The sequence below is a fragment of the Vollenhovia emeryi genome, unplaced genomic scaffold, assembly GCF_000949405.1.
Source record: "Vollenhovia emeryi isolate VEMERY1.0 unplaced genomic scaffold, V.emery_V1.0 DF939138.1, whole genome shotgun sequence".
Classification (NCBI taxonomy): domain Eukaryota; kingdom Metazoa; phylum Arthropoda; class Insecta; order Hymenoptera; family Formicidae; genus Vollenhovia; species Vollenhovia emeryi.
Window position 1 is genome coordinate 1,879,471 of NW_011967228.1, and position 18,294 is coordinate 1,897,764.

At 37.3% G+C, this 18,294-nt stretch overlaps 2 protein-coding genes across 3 annotated transcripts in view; one reads left to right on the forward strand and one right to left on the reverse strand.

Annotated features, from left to right (window-relative positions):
• Positions 1-335: 335 nt before the first annotated feature.
• On the reverse strand, positions 336-8,517 carry LOC105567422. Its single transcript, XM_012022285.1, has 7 exons — positions 8,215-8,517; positions 6,111-7,985; positions 5,286-6,044; positions 4,464-5,210; positions 4,174-4,284; positions 2,059-4,008; positions 336-1,844 (listed from the first exon to the last, which is right to left on the reverse strand). The coding sequence occupies exons 1-7, from the start codon at positions 8,515-8,517 to the stop codon at positions 336-338; spliced, it is 7,254 nt and encodes a 2,417-aa protein (XP_011877675.1).
• Positions 8,518-12,406: 3,889 nt separating this feature from the next.
• Positions 12,407-18,294, forward strand: part of LOC105567392 (scavenger receptor class B member 1) — a 40,692-nt gene continuing 34,804 nt past the window's right edge. The window contains exons 1-2 of one of the 2 annotated variants that reach the window (XM_012022239.1): positions 12,407-12,584; positions 14,865-15,014. In XM_012022239.1, coding sequence (XP_011877629.1) covers positions 12,557-12,584; positions 14,865-15,014 — 178 coding nt within the window. In that variant the 5' untranslated portion in view covers positions 12,407-12,556. The remainder of the gene's footprint in view (positions 12,585-14,864; positions 15,015-18,294) is intronic. The other variant, XM_012022240.1, reaches the window with a different exon arrangement.

An 18,294-nucleotide genomic window follows, 5' to 3' on the forward strand; every position in this document is an offset into this window, starting at 1 on the left:
AAAACGTATTTAACATCTATTTATACTTGTAAGCGACATTTAAAATAATTTTCTTTCTTTATTTACCCTACAATTTCAACGTTATTTCCTCGATCATTTATGTTCTACGTCAGTTATGACGTTACTTGTTTCGCGCGCGCAATGTAGAGGTCTGTAAGTTTCCAACATACTCTTAGCTTTGTCTCCTTCGGCAACGATTAGAGGATGTGCGGTTCTCTTATTTTTTAGTAAACGGTAGCTGCTACTAGATCTCTCGAGACATTTTTGAGATGCACTTCGTCGAAATCTACGCGGCCTCCTTCTCTGCTGAAGCTACGTTTGCTGGGACTATCGAGCTAATCTGTTCCGGATGGAGAAGCAACGCTGGCTAAGTCTATCTGACTTGGACGATCGCCCGCGGTAATCAAATCTGCGACGGAAATTTGCGTCTCGTATAGATCAGCCAAAGAGCTGGTCAACCGACCATCTTTTGTCTCGCCAGAGTCCAAGGGTAGCTTAGGCTTTTTCCGGGAACGCGCTTGACCGAGATTCAGACGCCACTTGGTACTCACGAGCGCATTGTTTGCATTTTCGGGATTCAATGCAGGTTGCATACGGCGAAGTTGTAAACTCTCCGACTGAAAATCTCTGGTAGCAGCCCTGGCGAGGTGCCGTCGATACCGCCGAGAAGAATTCTTGTCGGGTGTCACAACCACTCTGGGAATAGGAGTGCCGGAAGCTTCAATTTTTCTCGCAACTTTCTGCAAAGCTCTCGACAGGATCTTTCTTCTCGCGATGCTGAGGTCTGCATCGAAGTCTTCCCGATCAAACGAGAGGCTTAACGGCGTGACGCGTACGCCAAGTCTCTGATTAGTATTGAGCATCTTCGTGATCGCGTAGATTAGAGCATTCATATTTTTGCAACGTAGAACGTAGATCGCGCCGCATTCTCTCGTGAACAACGGCGGGCCGATCCAGCAGGGATCGGCGATGTAATAAGCGTCCTTAGCCATCAATGCCGCTAAGGCGATCCCGTTGCACTCGATGATGACGTTGCGAGCTCCCTCAAAAGCCAACGCTAACGCACCAGTTAACGTTAATTTATTCCTATCGCCGTACAGAATCCCGCATACACTCGTGCCGAAATCTATGGTCCACGAGTGCGGGAATACCCTAAAGGAGGTCCGCAAGCCGAACCTGTTCTCGGACCTCTTCTGCATCGAACCTTTCAGGCTCTCCGTGTAATAGGAATCTCCGCAGATGACGGCCGAGTCCAAGACGGCCGGGCTCCACCGCGAAGGGTGACAGAGATTCTGCATGGCCAGGACGGCTACGCATATGGCAGCGCGATTTTTTCCAGCTCGTGCGCCGAATCGACGATCGTATGCGCCGATCGTGCCCCAGACCGAGTAAATCAGATCGATCACTTCGACCGCATAGTTGTTCCAAAATCGCCGCTCGGTCTTCGATGAGTTCGACCTGTCCTTCGCTTTCTTACGCGGTTGCATAATCGAATGCGTGAAGTTCCATTGATAGTCCAGATAGACCCACATTGGATCTTCGTGGAACTTCGCGGACGGCAGCGCGTCGATGGAATCCACGTGAATTCTATGGAGGAAAAATCCGGTCGTGCCTTCGAATTGATTGAGGCACATGTGCTTCACCATTTGATGCACGGAGGAGAAGATGCACAGGCAGGCGTTGCCGTGGGCATAAGTCTTTTTACCTCTCGCATCGCACTGATAAGGATCCAGATAGTAGTAGCAGTTGGTCACTCTCGAGTACCAAAAGCCGTAGCAGCAGTTAGTGAAGTGCAGTATACCGCTCGTGTGCATCTTAAAGTGACGTTTCAGATGCTGTGTCACCTAAACCAATGATTATCGTTATAGACTGTATATAGACGTTTGAAAGTTAACATTAAGTATTGATTAATATCTTGAAAAATTAATAGCTGTGACAAAAAATTATACAAGGTAAAATTGTAGATTAAAACTACTAATCCCGATAATTAATTGCATTTTTATAAAAGAAAGAAGATATAGGAAGAATAACTTTCTTCCTTATCGTCGGCGCACTCACTTGCGCGTAAAGAGTGTTTCTGCCGGTCTGAGAATTGGTTGTTAACGCGACCAAGGGTGACGCACAGTCACGAAGATCAAAGAGCCTGTTCATCAGTGGGACATTTCGTAAGATGTGTTGTGCGTGAAATTTTGGTTCGGAGAATCTTGCGTGCAGACTCTCGGCCACTTCGAGGACCTGGTCGATCATGCCGGGAAACGGAGACTGAACGATGTCCCTCTTTACCACGACAGCCAGTAACGCGACGAAATAACAACGTTTCGCCCGCGGTTCCAGCAGGCTGTCGCGATCGCGAAGAGCTACTGTTCCGCGCGTGAAGATCGGTTTCGATACGAGATCGATCGATTTGAAGATCGCTTGGACATCGTAAAACTCCGAAGGCTCTTCCCGGTGAATCTCTGGCAGAGACTGAGTCGTCAGCTCATGAAGACCTTTAATGTCGCCGTGATCTGGCGTCAGTTTTTTATAGTATATAGTGATCGCTCTTGCGACGAATTCAACCTTGTCCGGCTGTTTGAGCACCTTGACGATCAGCTTAAGAAACTCGCCAAAATTGCTGGATGTGATCATTCTCAGGCTCTTCGTCCCCTTGACCGTCCACCAGGCGAAGTAGTTCCTGTCGCAATTCATGATGCCCACGTGAGCGTTACGACACACGATGATCACACCGGTATAGCTCATCGTCTCGAAAAGCTTCTCCAGGGTCGTCGCGAGGTTCCATCCCTCCGTGGCGTACAGGATTCCGTAATGTAGCGGCGCGAATTCCACTTGAAACGCATAATTCTCTATTTCGAATTGTTGCAACACCGCATCGTTCATCTCGCTCACGGAAGTGTCCTCGCTCGCCAACATGCTGTCGAAGGCGTAATCGGCGGCAGCTTCGGTCAAGCCGACAAGCGTGCGTTCCGACCAATACGCGGGATCGTGAATCAATGACCATGCCATTATACAGAGATCGATGGGGATTTCGATGGACGAGTGGTTATTAAATATCCGCTCGGGCGGTATTTTTCTGTCGATTATCGTCTCCTCGCGACTCTCACTTTCGATCTCTGACGGTTGCTCGAACGGTGCCAATGTAGGCGTCGTAATGTCGTTCTCCAAGACAATCGCCTCGAGCATCGAGGCCTCGTGGTGCTGTAACGGTGTGAAACCGACGACCGTGGCGTCACGATGGAAATCCAATTCTGTATCCGAAGTAGCCCACTCGGCTAATTCCATCAGAGACGTTTCGGATTTGACTGTTGTTGGCGTTGTCACGTCCCGCTTTACTTCGCTAAGCGTCGTCTCTTTCGCCAGCTCTTCTACCTTCGCGCGACGCTTCATACCTCTCTTTCGTCTACGTTTACGTCCGTTCATTTCCATGTGAGCAATTACGGTGTGGAGATAAAAAGGTTCTCCAGCAGCTTCGCCGGCGTTTTCTTTAATTCTGTCGAGCATGGACTTGAAATCGCGGAATTTCATGAGGCAGCAGTAGCCCTTCTCACTGGCCCTGCCCTTCTCGTCGCAGGGATAAGGATCGAAAACGTAATATTTATCGTTCGCCGTGCAAATTACGTAGGCGCCATTTCTCAGCACCAATATACCGGTTTCATGTTTTTCTAAAAATTTACTGACAACAGCATCGAGCTCGTCGGATGGAGAACACTTGAGGTCGGCGCGAGTGATTTCTTTCAGAATAACGTTAAATCGTGTGCCAAAGATGAATATTTTGTTAAATGTTCTGTACCCATTGTATCGTAATTTACCGACTTTTTCATTGAACATTTCGGTAAAAGCAAGCAATGTATCCAGCGTGTTATTGCTGAAGTGATCTATATCCTGCGTGGCTTTTGCTAAAATGAATAGTATAGCCGCAATGTAGCAAGGTTTAAGGTAAGAAGAGTCAATTCTTGTGCGATCCAGCAAACTGTCATGGCCTCGTATTATTTCCACGTCTCCATCTGTAACCTTGAAATAATATTCAGATAAATTGCGCGCTGAATAGTTTGCTTATCAAGTATTACTTATTTTACAATTACACAAACGCTAATGGAAAGACGGATATTAATTAATTTACGAAACTCGATATTGAATTGAATGCTTATGATATATTCCGTTGTATTGTAAAATTACTTCGAAACCAACTTCCGGTGACGAAATCTCTACTGTTTTCTCGAAATCTTTTGCACCGGTTATCATTTTCTTCATCCCTTTCGTTTTAACATCAACTTTTTCAACCGGTGGCTGAATGCAAAGAAAACTTATATTAAAATAAACTTCTGTAAAAATATGATAAGTACTAAAGTATAGATACTTATCACGTCAAAATGTAATCATTTTGCAATCTTTTTCATATCCTTGGACTACATTGTATAGTGTATTTTCTATCATTATATTTTTATAATTATTAAAAATGCGTTAACCTGTAGATCAGAGCGAAAGTTTGGATACATTGATTTAAATAACAGCTTTTCCCCATCGCGGAGCCCGTTTTCTTTGACAGTAGGCATTATTTCTTCCGCCTTTCGCTTCCGTTCAGCAAGAAGACCTGTCAGGCACTTTATCGCCAAAGCGGGGGTCTTAATTATTGGTCCAAGTGGTATCAGTTCTGGTCTCGCAGCAGAAGACGCTATCGGTAATTTCTCTAATATTTCGTCTTCTTCCTTTTCCTCCTTTCTTCGTTCAAGATAACTTTCGTCGACCGCTTTATCGATTTCTTCCTGGATGTAAGCCTCATCGATAGCTCTCAGAGGCACCATACGGATCGGTGGCAATCTTGAGTACAAGTACCTTCCGAAAGATAGCTTGATAATCTTGGAAGGTTTCGTGTCTTGAAACAACGGCACGATCGCAGTTGGTGTAGTTTCCATGGGGACGTCACCCTTCTTGATTTCCAGTCGTGAATCGATCGAAAATCTCGATACGAGCGACGGGATCGACCTGTTCGCCAACTTTGCTTCCAGCAAAATGCGGAACGTTCTCTTCGACGGCATCACATACGGTGGTGGATGGTCGTACTTCATCTTTTCCATTATTACCTCCTCATGCAAGCCATTTAACTCTTCCTCAATCGGATCTTGGATTTTTACTGTAGAGGTCAAGAGAGCCAAGTTTAAGCGGTGAGGTGCGTCCGACTGCACAGATTCCTCGAGTATCAGCACAGGATCTTTATCTTTTAAGTCACTTTCGTCTAGTTCATCTTCTTCCTCTGTCTCTTCCTTGTCTTCCTCCCCCTCTTTCTCTTCCTCTTCCTCCTCCTCTTCCTCTTTCTCCTCCTCTTCCTCTTCCTCCTCCTCTTCCTCTTCCTCCTCCTCTTCCTCCTCTTCCTCTTCTTCCTCTTCATCTTCTTCCTCTTCTTCCCCTTCCTCTTTATCAACAATCTCTTCGGCAACATCCGACTCTTTCTTCTCGAGTTGCAATAAATCGTCATCAGTGATCGGTAAAAACTTTGTTTGGAACTTCTTTTTTATCCTCTCATCTGGAATTTCAATTTCCGTGGGTGACTTGTACTTTCCCGGTTCTATTGCATCCAGAGCTACGAAATGAAGTGAGAAACGCGGATCGTTGTACTCTAAGACGCCGTAAAGAAGATCGACCAGTTCGTTGAGACTATCCGTTACGGTAAAAGTAGCTGTGTAACTCCAGAGACGCCATCCCTGCGCATCACCACCGTAAGGATTAAACAGAAAAAAATTTCCGTCCTCCTTCCAAATGGCGTACATCAATCTCTTGTTTTCCAATATCACTTCGGAATATCGTTCGAAGTAACACTCGAGGGCCTCCGCGAGATTAGCCAAGGGATTCGCGTCGCCTTCGATAACATTCATACTCGTCTTGAAAAACACGTCGTTCTCAGCTAGTTTCAACTTGGGAGGTAAAAACGAAATATCCAAATGACTTGGAACGCGTGTTACTTTCGAAACGATTTTTTCTTCTTCCTCCTCCTCCTCTTCCTCCTCCTCTTCCTCCTCCTCCTCCTCCTCCTCTTCCTCCTCCTCCTCTTCCTCCTCCTCCTCCTCCTCCTCGTCCCCCTCCTCCTCCTCCTCCTCTTCCTCCCCTTCGTCCTCCACTTCCTTTATTTCCGGTCGACCTTCTTTGATCCACATTATAACTTGTTCGTAAGACTTGTTGGCGAAATCAATAAGTTGATCTATGTCTATGCTCCGCCAGTGGGCCGGCTCCTTTAATTTCCTGTACGCCAACGCGATTAAGGCGATTATTAATCCTTGTTTACCTTGTGATCGCGGATGATACATATCGTTCAAACAAGTCCTGGTTCCGCGAACGAAAAAACGATGAGCGTTTATCATCTTATAACCCCTGATATGTCTTTGAAAAAATATCTCGTATTTTTCGTTGTTCATATTATAATACTTTTCTGTGTCTCCTTTCTTTGTTTTCTTATCTCTCTCTGGCGCAAATATATATACCGGTTCCACCGTTGTCATATACTGTGCTGCGTTCCGCATAATTTCTGGATACTGAATAGACACTTCTGCGAATTTACATGATTCTGGTCGTGAGCGTGGCGTCGCGTCGATTGGACCGGCTTTCGTTATATCCACCGGTGCCGGTGGCGACGGGGCCCGCGGTCTACGGCTTGTTCCACTCTCTCGATAAATCACTTTTTCGAGCGGACCACCTGGCGTTACTCCAGTCTTGACATAAAGTATCTTGACTCCGTGTATGAAGAAAGGATCGCCTTCCTCATTACCGGTATTTTCCAGTATCGTCTCCACTATTTCGTTTATAGTGCTATTCATGGTCACGCAAGCAGCTTCTTCGGCGGAATCTGTCGTGGTGGCAGCCGTCGTGGGTTCCCTAGAATCAATTCTGAAACCCTCGCCGTCGCAAGCAAACGGATCGAAAAAGTAATATGCATTATCATCCTTCCAAATCGCGTAAAAGGTCTTCTTGATCTCAAGCAATCCGATTTCCTGCGTCTCGAAGAACTCCTGCATGCCGCTGTCAATGGTCATCTTACTCTTCTGCGTTTGGCTAGGTATTATATTCGCATCTACCTTTATCTTGGCGGAATACACCCCAACGATAACGTCGCTCATCAAGTCATCCAGCCGAAGCTCGAACTCGTCGTTGAGCTTCTTCTCCAGAGCTCTGGCTAGATCGATCAGGTAGATGTTGGACTGATTGATGATCAGATCGAGCAAAGCGGCCGTCCATTTGTTCGCACTAATCAGTCGGGAATATATCAAGGCCGCCACGGCTACGATCAGGTGTCCCCTGCCTCGCAGAGCTTCCGGTATGGCAGGATGCATCAGATGACAAGATCCTTGTATCACGGCTCGGTGTCGCTGATACATTTTATAGCCGCTCGGTCTTCTTCGCGCCTTGCCGAGTATCGTCGTGGCCTCCTCCGGATCTTCTGGATAAACGGTCCCGACGTCGCTGATACATATCGCGTAAATTACGAAAGGCTCGTTTTGCACATTACTCTTCTCGAGGATGATGAACAGTAGCCCTATCAAGTCCTTGACGAGAAACAGCTTGGCCGATCCGCTGACCCCATCGGCTGCCGGCTCGCCGCTTTCTCGTCGCGCCTGACCATCAAATATACTGTAGTACTTCGAGTCTCTCCAGATCGCTATATTGAGCACCGGCGACGTTAGAATCCCGGCGTTGTGTCGCGCGAAAAACAGCTCCAACGCCTTCACCAGATGAAGCTCCGTCGGATTTCGCGAACGGAACTTTCCGGCATACGCCGGATCCTCGATCTTGACTTTTACATTAAACTTTTTCTGAAGGAGGAGAGTCCTTTTCAAGTCGAGGATGGTCAATGTCCGGCGATCGTCCGTGTCCACGTCTCTGTAGGACTCGCAATAAAAAGTGTCGCCGTCCTCGACGATTTGATCGATCACCGCCTCGTTCCAACAGCGAGATTTGTGAATCGCGGTCGTGGCAAAAGCTGCGATCGCTATAGCGCCACCCTGTTATTAGAGCTGCGAAATGAGAAACTGCAAAGCAACGTTTAATAATATTTGTATTAAAAAAAAACAATTGTTTTAAACTGTTGATTCAATCATTAAATTAATTTGCGCTTTAAAAACACATAGAGTACAATGCGAAAGTGCTTCGCAAACGATTTGCAAGTTGCTTAAACATGAAAAGCTATTAAGAAGAGGATAGAAAGAGTACGCAAATTGGGATTGTAATTACCTGATAACCTCTGGATAACGGTGAGAAATGTGGCATGTTTAAATGAATCAGACCAGAACGGACGCTGTACTTGACATACGCAGGTAATTCAGTGGTAATTTTAGTAAGAGAATAAGTATCATTCGGTAAATCGAGCATATTGCTCAAGTTCCGATATTCTTCCTCCAAATCCTCATCGAACTCGTCGCTACTCGGCTCATTGTCTTTGGCTATCACATCTTTCGTAATATTGTCGACAGCATTGATAGCCTCGGCCGAAACTATCTTATTGCGGTTTAATGCGGCTTCCTTATTACGTTCCATGTTCTCGTCTTATATACTTCTTAATAAATTTTTAATAAAAATATTACTAGCCAGATTATCTTAATTATAAATATTATTAGCCAAAAATTATTAGCCACGTATAATATGCAAAAGCAGAATAATTTTGTAAAGTTTTAAATAATTATTAAATAAGCTAACCTGAATTAGCAAGAGCGACACAATTAAACAACTCAGTATGAGATTGCACTTAATTAAAGATTTATGATGCTTGCATTTTTTTTGACATTTGACCAGCAAATTCCGGGTTTTGATAAGTGGCGGCAGACCAGAAAAATACACAAATAAATTTCACTTATTAATCGCATATTGAATTAAATTAAATGAAATTATCAACAGAATAAAACGATATAGAAAAGTGACTCACGACCAGAATGTTAATATAAACGTACTGCATTAGCAGAAAAAGCTGCTTTGCAACTGTTGTAAAATTCACGAATCTAATTGGCGTATGTTCTTCAATTCATTCAAGATTAGGAGAATACGCCAATCAGATTCACGAATTTTACAACAGTTGCAAAACAGCTTTTGAATTCTATAAAATGTTTACTAAGATGTAATTTTCACAGCGAAGAAAATTTTATTTCTTATTTAACAAAAACAATTATTTCATTTAATAAATAGTATTCTGTATCTCATGAAAACTTTATTTGAATGTAGAAAATGTCATGATTTAAAGTAATTTACTTAATATAATTAATAGATTTACTTGAAATTTAATATTTTTTATTTAAATAGAATAGATATTTACTTCAGTAACAAAAATAATTTTAAGTAAATCTATCTAAATATCTAAAATAAAATCGTAACAAAGAGTTTGTTAATTATTTATTTCTAGAATCTATTCTATTATGTATTAGCAAATTGTCGATCATCAATAGCGTTCACCGCATTTTATTACACAAAATTTCTAAATACCACATATGCAAATTGTAACGGAAATGTTAGCCATTAAAATATATTCTTGATTCGGTAGTAACATTAATGTCAAGTAAGGTCAAGTAAAAAACAATGGGTTAGTTAGGCAGTGACTGCTTTGTATTTTGAGGGAGAAATGATATTGCTGTTTTTCTCTTTTATATAAGAACCGTGTGTAGCATGTAACCACACTTAGATTAGTACGTGTCCTGTCCTGTGCGTGTAGCAGCAAATGCGGTTTAGCAAGAGATTTAAGATTTTTCGGTATCAAAATTGTTATCCGAGGTGAGTAGTCTTGCTTATTTTTAATATTCAAAAATATTAAAAAACAATTTTCTTTTATTTTCATTGTGATTTATGTTCATTCGTTGCTACTTTACCATTATGACCATAGACATAGTAAATATAGGCTGAGCGTCTCATTGAATAAGCTGAGGCTTGTGAAGAGAGAGACAGAGAAGATTTAAGACGACTTTCTTTCTCTGTCTCAACATCGTGACAAGGGAGAATCACGCCTGTGTAGTACTGCGCAGGCACGATTTTTTTCTTTCACGATGGTGTAAGACAAAGAAAGAAAGTCTTCTTAAATCTTCTCTCTCTCTCTCTCTCTCTCTCTCTCTCTCTCTCTCTCTCTCTCTCTCTCTCTCTCTCTCTCTCTCTCCCTCTCCTAAAGAAATATATTGCGTGTAAATTAATTTATCGTAGAAAGACATGACAAAGTATTTATTATGAAACCCGTATATTTTCTACGAAATACATTCTTGTTGTTGAACCTGATTACGAGAATATTTCACGTTTCTCTCGTGGACACAGGATGAGCACATTGCGAGAGTATCCTGTGTTTGATATATGATGAAATAGCAATATCGTAAAGCAATTATAATTAAGTAATATTTTCTCCGACAGACTTACTGACTGATTTTATAAGACAATTACACAGCATTTTGCAAGTTTTTCTTTCACACGGCTTTGATAAATACTCAGATATTCGTCTCTTTTCTCGGAGTAAGCTTGTGAAATACACAACCTAATTAGGTTGCACGTTAATGAATTTTTCATATATAATTATACATAAATGGTTGCATGTAATTATACAAAATTATATACGGAATTTGTCAATACATAATTATGTATAATTAGAGATAATCATATTTAAGATAAATGTAATTGACAATTATATATAATTTTACATGCTTAACGAGCCCGGCTTTCTACGTGCTCATTCGCGTTTTAATTAATTACTCAATAACTATTGCGAAATTTACAAAATGGTACATAAGTTTCCATTTCGATCGCAAAATCTACAAGTATGTAGACTAGAAATCATTGATGCCTTCCCATATGAATTTGGACACATGTAGAACACATAGACATTTTCCTCAATGTATGGATATGCAAAATGTATAAATGTGTTGATATATGCACAAATTCAGTGAGAAGGCATCAGTGATTTCTAGTATACATCCGCTGTGCAGGACACCGTATATTTCCATATATTATTATATACGAACAATTTTTTACGGGCATTCTTAATTACGTCAATAAATTGAATAAAATAAACTCAATAAATTATTTCATGATCAGTTATACACTGGCATTTTAAAAGTATGTATATAAAAAAGTTTTTCTTTAAATTCTTTAAGTTTTCTTTAAATAATATCAACTAATTTTTAAACATAATGAGAAGCAAATGATGTCAACACTGATCATTAGATTTACAAAATTGTAACTTGTGTCCTTCTGGTTCTACAGAAATTTAAAAAGTATATAATATTATATAAATACATTGACTTTAATAAATAATATACATAAAGTGAAACAATAAACAATAAACATGAGATCAAATGAAATAAACAATATTAACATTTAATCAGTTTATTTTATATTAAAATATAACAAAAATAATATATTGAAAAAGAGAAGAACGAGAGCAAACACAGAATACAATTATCGTTGTTTATTATTATTATTTTTATTATCCGGATATTTTTGACTAACGCCCATTAATTTCCATTAATAAATATACAAAATTTAATTTTTTAAATCATTTAAAAATAATTTAAATGCACTTATTAAAATTAAGTCTGCATGTTCCCAAGTTAACACGTTTTACATATTAATATGGTATTAAACTTGATAAAATTGTAACACTCAATAATCAGACGCATGACCTATGTTCTCGTCTGATAGGAGGGTTAACACGATATTAGGAAGAATCGCAGAACATCTTCATAAATTTTATAGTGGCGAGATAGAATTTATAGTTAAATTAATTATGCCAATGCCAATTAACTAATTTGTATATTGGTTAGAAATTTAGTTATAAAAGAATTTTATGTATATTTTAGATTAGATAATATTGCGGCTTGATATAAAATATCTCGTCCCCATCCACTCCTCGCCAATTGTTATATTTATAAAAAATAATTAGTACAGATATTATATTAAGTGCAGATTATTAATTTAGATTTGTCCATTAATTAATAATATTAATTATAAAATATTAATAAAAAGGAGTAAGTATATTTAAAATATATATCGGATTTAAACGTATTTTGTAGATTTTCTCGACAAGAAAATAGATAATAATAAAAAGACTAATTTTCGGTTTATAGTTTGACTTTCACGCTTCTGCATATAAAGAATAAACATAGTTGAGACAGTCACTAATGTCACAGAAATTAAATGTATAGTGCTTCGCAAGCACAATCTTGTAAGATTATAGAGACCAGAGTGAATCGTGTAAGGATGGGAAGGAAACATAACGGGACGTTTCCGTTACACGTGTTTATTCCCCATCCGGTACACCCGTGATCTTCGATGTGCAACAAGATAGCAAATGTGGATCCTCCCACGAAACCATAACAAATAATAGGTCACTTGAGTTGATCTTGGTCTTTATCTAGCGGCCTGAGTGGTGTTATCATCTATCGAAGAATTTGTAGGCTGCCCGAACACGAATGGGGAGTTGCGGCTGCATTCAGTGAACAAACAGACACTGATGGAGACGTTGCCATCAAGAATTGCATTTTATGTTTACTTGTCGTAAAATACTCTGTGACTCAATTGTGTTTAGTGTGTAGTGCATACGCAGAATCTTAGAATGCTGACATACATTAGAATAGTGATCCGTAAGTAATGCGACTTATATATAAAATTGAAAGTTTCCTATTCATAAATAATGCCGTTCTTAAGTAGTTTAATAATATTCTTTTCGTTTTTTCCCCAAAAATAGCACTTAAGAAAAAATAACAGTCTATATTCTGAATCTTTTTTTTATCGACAAAAGTGACACGAACATTGGTTTTAAAGAATTCTTATTGGCTGAAAAAGTCTTTTATAGACACTTTTATCGATAAGAAAGAATTCGGAATATGGGCCTGAGACTATGACACTCATTTTACAAATTTTACTTTGCAATACGTCCCACTTAAAAAAAACTGTTTGTGAAACTTTATATCAGATTTGTATGCAACATTAATTCAGCAAGGTGAGGATTCACAAATATGAAACGCAAATAGATTAAGTACTTAGACTAATAAAAGACAAAATGATAACGCAGAGAAATTTAGGTTACTGATTTTACTGTACTATTTATAATTGACGTTGTGATAAATTAGATGACACTTTAATAACTGTCCTAGTCTACTTATCTTGAATATAATCGGCTTTGCTGTTACTTAGACTGTAATAAACTAGAATCTCTCAAATTATGATTTTACTTCGATTTGTTTTCAATCATGCTTACGTATTTTATATTAAATCATATTACGTATTTGCTTATGCATGATCGTTTTGGATTAACATTTCATGTGACTCGAGCAAGATATTCAAAATTATACAATAATTAAGTAGCAATTTATCTGTGAAAATCAATATAACTGGTTTCGGATTTTATTATTTCTGTTTTTTTACTTATTAATAAAAAACTCTGTTAAGACAATATTTATATGTATTAGAAAAAGAATAGTGCATTACTTACAATTTTATAATTTTATTCTAGTTTATTTATAATTTTTTATTTTATGCAATTATAATAGATAAAAATGATTTATTTTTCAAAGCACTTTAAAATGAAAGATTGAATAATAAATTATTAGATTGGGAGGGGGGGCATAAGTTTGTGCGGATTTTTGTCTAGTTGCAATTTAAATGCAGATATTAATATTTTTAATAGCTGCATTTAAATTGCAACTAGACAAAAGTCCGCTGTAAAACTGCTAAAAAATAAGCTATTAATTGACTTAATTAATTAACTAATAATTGTTAATAAAATGAGCTTCAATTTTTAAAATAGAAATCCATACTTTGTATTGCAGATTCTGATTCTTCGTTGGAAAGTAACTTTTGTTTGAAACATTATTTTTTTATAAAACGTCCTCCTTATCTCGAAAACTCATGTGTAACCTTTAGCGATCCAATGATAATGACTCGCTTTATAACAGACACTGGACTGTCTTTTTAGTATTTGACTGTTTACCGTCAGCATTAGCATTATCCAGTGTACACCACGTGGAGGTTGCTGATTGAATTTGAACACCTTGTGGCCCTATTAAACTAAAAATGTGGTTTACGAAGAAGCGCCAGCTACAAGAGGAAACATGATTCAAAGAATAAGAAGAGCATGTTTAGGTATCACTCGAGACATGTTACGAAAAGCAGCGTTGTATAATTTTAGGAGAAAAATTACGTTATGTTTCGAAAATGCTGGAGGACATTTTGAACATCTGATAAATTAGTGTAAAGTGGAGCCCTTTTCGAGACCACAAGGTGTGCAAATCCGATTGGCAACCTCCACGTGGTGCACGCTGGGTAATGCAAATGCTGACGGCAAGTGGTCAAATACTAAAAAAAAGTTAAGTGTCTGTTATAAAGCGAGATAAAAAAATATTTCAAACAAAAGTTACTTTTCAACGAGGAATCGGAATCTGCAACACAAAGTGTGGATTTCTACTAATTCAAGATATTCGAGCGTGAAAGTTAAAATGGGACACCCTGTATATATCGTGTGTCGAAAGGTCGTCGAAAGGAGACTTATGGATGAGCCTCTCGAAAAGACACTCGTGGCACTCACTCGTGATACTTTTCTATAGTGCGAATCTAGAATCGTTCGGGCCTTAATAAATCCTGACTGTCGTTATATATTCCGGGCGAGTTTTATTTTCACTACCGAGACAAGTCCCGGGAAAACCCCTAAATTTATATACAATTATTGAAAAATTAAACAAAATAAGATCGAACTGCATGAACACACTTATGTGGTACGTTTATGTCTCGAAATAATACCAGATTTATATCTTTATTTGAACGTATCTTTAAATATCTTGTGGCGTTTTGTATCGTTTGGGCAGATGCGCTTAAAAACCAAAACATTATGTAACAAGTTCGAAATTTGCAAAATTATCTTTTAGGTATAATCGCAATGGAGATGAGGCTCGTTGTAGAAGTAGTCGGACAATGGTGCAGAGAAGAAGTCTGGTATATGAGAAAAGGATTACAGAAGATCACTACGACGAACACGGCGGATCTGACACCGGCTTTATTATCGACACGACCAAAATGTAATTTCCCTATCAATTCTTGTAATGTACTGCGGATTGCTCCTGGTGATGGCCTTAACTCATACACATTTTAGTTAGAAATATTATTGACGTGCAGCACTTGGTTGAATTTAGGTACGTAATTGATCATTATTACTTTGGCTTCAAATCGATACTTAAATTGTTTGAGATAAAACAAATTGCGAGTACCTTCTCTCGCGTATAAACATGTACATACATTCTCAAAAAGAATCATTATCTATCATATTGCACAAATGATTTAGACTTATAAAGCTGGTTTTATACGAGAACGAATGTTTCTCTTATACCTTCCGAAAGAAAATTTACATAATTAATATATTTTATTACACATAACTCTAAATATATCTTGTACAATGACTTTATGTTGATATATTTTAATACTCTGTCACTGAAATGTGCAGTTAAACATATTCTAAAATGTGAAGTTTAAAGTTAGGTTTAAATTTTTATTGCTTTCAAATAACTTATTTCCATGAGAAACTAGCTATCACAGTCCAATTTCTCAAATCACATTTTAATTAAATTCATATGTATATTTTTGTATATATTATATAAATTAATGTTTATAAGTTTTTTAAAAGATATTAAGCACATGTACATTTCTATAGAATCTTCTTGTCGAAAGTCTCCGCGATAAATTTCAATTGATTTATTTATTGCAGTACAAATTAAATTACATTATATTTTTAACATTGTACCATGTGCACTTAATGTAAATCTTATTTGTAAAATTATATCTTGTGGTTCGCTTTACAAATAATTGCGAGAAAAATGAATCAAACATGGATACGAATTGTTATGTGGGAAAAAGAATCTAATACTTCTAACGTCATAGCAATTAATTAATGTGTTTGTAATGTAAAGTTTCCACCGTGACCTTAGTATTTGAAAGTAAAATCAACTGTAACATACGGATTGTTGGAAACGAATCAATAAGCTATTATTATTGTTGAACTTTTCAGATTAATTACATAAAGGTTTCAGACAACAAGATTGTTTTTGCTCCCATCTGCGTCAAATGCGATGTTATTGCACGATAAAATGCATTTTAACGACGCATCATAAATGTATTAATACTCTGTTGTCGCATAAAAATTGATAACTATCTTTATCGTTTAAAACCTGTTTAAACGATACAAATATTTGTTGCATTTCTTTGCAGCATCAATCAAATGCAAAAAATGAACATACAACAATAAACAAATATTAATATTTTTAACTTTCCATATTACGTGTCAGGGACAAACTTGTTTTTAAAAAACGACTGGTTAATTATGTATCGCGTAAAAGAGATGCAATAACTTTCATATTACTGTCAGTTTCGACATAAACACATATCGTAAATTCGAAATCCGGTTTTAAAGAAATTCTCATTAATCATAATAGGCCTTGTATGAGATTCAAAGTGAATCACGTGAGGATCATAAATTAATAAAATTCTCAACGGTTTATGAAACCGTTCCCTTTAAAATAACTTTCTTATTTGTTTCATACGTTATGATAAAAACCATCGAATCTTGTGACGCAAACTATCTCTCTCATACATTTTTTTTCTCAAAAAATTATCAGATTCAATTAACGCAAAGACAATTAACAGAATGCTAGAACATTAATTAGAAAATTACCATTGATTGATAAGTATTTTCTAATAATTATTTTATTATTAGATAATATTTAGATAATGCTTCTTTCATTAATATTAAAATATATTAATGCATGTTCTATATTCTAAATATTCTGTTCTACAACAGATAAATTCCGAATAGTTTCTAGAAAATAACATAAAATCTTGCATTTTTTTGCAGGTTCTAAATCTCTTTTTGCTTTCTTGTCACAATACTAAAAACTACTACACATGTTCCTTACAAATGAGTTAATCTTAATTGTAAAATTTTTGCGAAATCGATTCTTTTTCTAACGCGCAATAATGTCACGGTCATTCGGCCTTTTTCAACTTGTTCTTTTTCGGCAAAGCATTATAAATGCGAACACGAAATTAAGCATTCCCAAACTTTAAACTACGCATATTAGGAATTTTTTTCTAAAGATCTGACAGTTTTTACATATAAAAAATATAAAGGAGGAAAATATAAAATAAACAATGTTTTTATATGTATAATTAGAGGCATATTGTAAGAAAGTAGAAAAGAATGCTATAGACAAACGAGTGATGTTACGGTAACAATTTTAGTTGCTATGTTATTTCCCAAAATTTTCGCCATGCTTACTCGATAATTGCTAGAGTTGAAATGATTATAAATATAAGTGCCATTTCACCGTCATTTTTCTAAAAGAGTTTTAATTAGATGAAACTTTTAAATAATTATTTTTACACGATAGATAATAATTACGTAAAGTAAAATAACGGAACGAACGGTTTATGTAACCCAATATCTGTTCGTCGAAAGAAACATACTGTTAGCAATAATCAAGCTTTTTAGTCGCCATTAACCGGCCAGTGTTTCAATACAGAAAATTTATTGCAAAAAATATCACCTCAGCCAGGCTTTGAACCCGGATTTCCCTACTCTCTGCTATACGCTACTCTCTATTCTCTACTATTAGCAAGTGTATATTGTTTACCCTTGGAACAAAATTAGATAGATTAACAATACCAATGCATACTTCAAACCGAAAAGGAATGTCACAATGGCCGTCAAACTTCCACATCATCTTCAATCGCGTCATACTTGCGCGTCATAATTATTCATACGTATAAGTATTTTCTTATTTTGGCCACCGTCATGACTGTTCGCCTGTTTTGAAATCGGAGATAAAATGCGAAAATGCCACACCACATATTGAATCCTTCGAATAGGATTCGAGGGCCATTTCATCGATGCTAATTTATATAAAAATAGCAGATTTAGAAAGTCCCAATAACCACAGAATATATTAGTATCAAATTATATGTTAACCTTGAGTATATCGAGACCTTTCATGAAATAAACTTATATAATCCTGTACAATTCTTCTCATTTTGTCTTTAATTCTCGCAATATTATTTTCCAACGAATTAACAATCAATTAAAGACAACGTTAAAAGACGAAGAATTATATGTATAATTTTTAAAACATTAAGATTTCTATATCTAAAAATGTATAAAGAAATATCTTAAAATTCCGTCTTTTATACTTCACGTTATACAAATCTTCTTTTAATAGATTGTTCATTTACCACAAGAAGTAAGTTTTAAATTTAAATTAATTGAGTTTAAACGAATAGAGTAAAAAGTCTGCTTCCTATGTAAAAGATGTT

What these genes read in the sequence shown, in the direction of transcription:
- LOC105567422 (XM_012022285.1), bottom strand. Translation starts at nt 8,517, where the DNA reads ATGGAACGTAATAAGGAAGCCGCATTAAACCGCAATAAGATAGTTTCG. An exon ending in GTCGACCGGAAATAAAGGAA is followed by an intron (nt 6,045 to 6,110) that starts GTGGAGGACGAA and finishes GAGGAGGAGGAG; the next exon opens with GAAGAGGAGGAGGAGGAAGA. An exon ending in AGGAAGAGGAGGAGGAAGAG is followed by an intron (nt 5,211 to 5,285) that starts GAAGAGAAAGAG and finishes GACTTAAAAGAT; the next exon opens with AAAGATCCTGTGCTGATACT.